General features: G+C 55.3%; 1 protein-coding gene across 1 annotated transcript; it reads left to right on the forward strand.

The window, feature by feature from the left end:
* The first annotated feature begins 315 nt into the window (after positions 1-315).
* NPPB (natriuretic peptide B) lies at positions 316-1,703 on the forward strand. The gene is made up of 3 exons (XM_010849862.1): positions 316-459; positions 734-980; positions 1,512-1,703. Exons 1-3 carry the CDS (start codon positions 334-336, stop codon positions 1,526-1,528), a joined length of 390 nt encoding a protein of 129 aa, XP_010848164.1. The 5' UTR covers positions 316-333; the 3' UTR covers positions 1,529-1,703.
* Positions 1,704-2,040: the final 337 nt, after the last annotated feature.

A 2,040-nucleotide genomic window follows, 5' to 3' on the forward strand; every position in this document is an offset into this window, starting at 1 on the left:
CTGAAAAGAAAGTTGCCCCCACCCCGGGCACGCGTTCCAGCTCCCGGTCAGGTCCATTTCTATACAAGGCCTGCTCTCCCCAGCCTCCACTCCCTCGGCGCGGAGAGGTGCATTCCCCCGCCCTGAGCTCAGCGGGTCGGGCCGGAATGCGGCCGATAAATCAGAGATAACCCAGAGAGGCAGGGCCGGCCCGGCTCCCAGGACCAGGAATAAAAGGCCGCTGTTGCCCAAGGATCCGGGAGAGCGCCCACCGGGCTCTTTCAGAAGGTGAGACGTGAAGCGCAACCCAGCGAAGCAGCCGCGGCCGCAACCTCTATCCGCTCCGCCAGCGACATGGACCCCCAGACGGCGCTGTCCCGGGCGCTTCTGCTTCTCCTCTTCTTGCACCTGTCGCTGCTAGGATGTCGTTCGCACCCGGTGGGTGGCCCCGGCCCGGTCTCGGAACTACCTGGGTTACAGGTGAGCGCTGCTGAACTGCGTAAACCCGGTTCGCCAGGAGGGCGCGGACAGCAGCAATTAACGGGTCCCCATCCACGCCCCTACTTACATCCCAAGAGGTCCCCACCCTCCCTAGGGAATTAGTGATATGAGAATCAGAAAGGGAATCAGAAAATGGCGAGACCGGGTGCGGGAAGCCAGTACTCAGCGCGGTTGGATCGCTTTGGCGCCGTCGAGGGCGGCTGGGCCCAGGTGCGGGTTTCTGAAGCTCTGGCTCCCCCACCGTGCATTGCAGGAGCTGCTGGACCGTCTACGGGACAGGGTCTCGGAGCTGCAGGCGGAGCAGCTGCGCGTGGAGCCCCTCCAGCAGGGCCAGGGCCTGGAAGAAACCTGGGATTCCCCGGCGGCAGCCCCCGCGGGGTTCCTCGGGCCCCACCACAGCATCCTCCGGGCCCTGCGGGGCCCCAAGATGATGCGCGACTCTGGCTGCTTTGGACGGAGGCTGGACCGTATCGGCTCCCTCAGCGGCCTGGGCTGCAACGGTGAGCACCTATCCCCATTCCAACTGCACATCATTAGAGCCACTTCTGGGTCCGATGTCTCAGGAGACCAAATTTTGAACAAAGAACATCACTCTTCTTTGCTGGCAGTCCTCAGGGCCAAGGCATGCCTTTCTGGGAATATTAAATTTGGACAACATTCATTATCATGTCTGGGAGCCCCTTCTATCCACCTCCTGCCTCTGACTGAAAGGGGCAGAATCACCTTAGGATGTAATTCAGTCACTATTCAGCAGGCCCTCCTTGGAGCAGAGAATAGTTAACATTTTTCCTCCTGGTTTCCCCTGAACTGTCTAAAGCTGCGAAGGCAGAGGGGAAGGTCACCAGGGGGGATGGTAATCCCCGGTTTACAAGGAGGAAGGGGAGGTCCAGGGAGATGGGTTAGTCCAAAGTCCCAAACATGCAGATGAACTGAAGAGGGGGGTGGCAGGGGTGGCACAGGGTGAGGGCAAGCTCAGATCCTGCCTGTCTCCCACCTCAAAGTCATCATCACCCTCTCTTTCCCCCCCACAGTGCTGAGGAGGTACTAAGAGGAGGTCCTGGCTGCAGATATGGCTGCATCTGATTCTCCATCAACCCCTGATCCCCTTGGAAGCAACTCCTATTTATTTTTATTTATTTATTTATTTGGTTGTTTTATATAAGATGGTTCTTCTCTTTGGACACAAATTTTCCATGATGAAATAAAGTCAGTATTACAGCTTTTTCCTTTTGAAATTCATTTGTCTCAGTGTTTAAAAAAAATAACGCATCATTTAAAAACAACAACAACAACAAAAAACCCTGTGTTTTCTTGCAAGTCCCAAAGGTGTCCATTTAATGGTGGGGTGGGGACACAGCTTCAAGGGCTGATGATCAAGCAGTTGGTGGGAGGGGGACTACTTTTCTTGAAAGATTTTCTGGTTTGGAAATATCTCTAAACACTCAGACACTTGAGACACTTTCCAGAAACTACTTTTGAAAGCCTGACAGTTTCTCCGTGGGAGCTGAATAGACCCTGATGTATTCCTGCTGCATGAGGGTGTGTGGCAGGGTATTTGCC

Source organism: Bison bison, unplaced genomic scaffold (assembly GCF_000754665.1).
Source record: "Bison bison bison isolate TAMUID 2011002044 unplaced genomic scaffold, Bison_UMD1.0 scf7180017864289, whole genome shotgun sequence".
Taxonomy (NCBI): Eukaryota; Metazoa; Chordata; class Mammalia; order Artiodactyla; family Bovidae; genus Bison; species Bison bison.

Bases quoted from the DNA above. Each gene is read 5' to 3' on its own strand.
- NPPB (XM_010849862.1), top strand. From the start codon at position 334: ATGGACCCCCAGACGGCGCTGTCCCGGGCGCTTCTGCTTCTCCTCTTC. The intron at 460-733 runs GTGAGCGCTGCT...CGTGCATTGCAG, and splicing joins CGGAACTACCTGGGTTACAG to GAGCTGCTGGACCGTCTACG.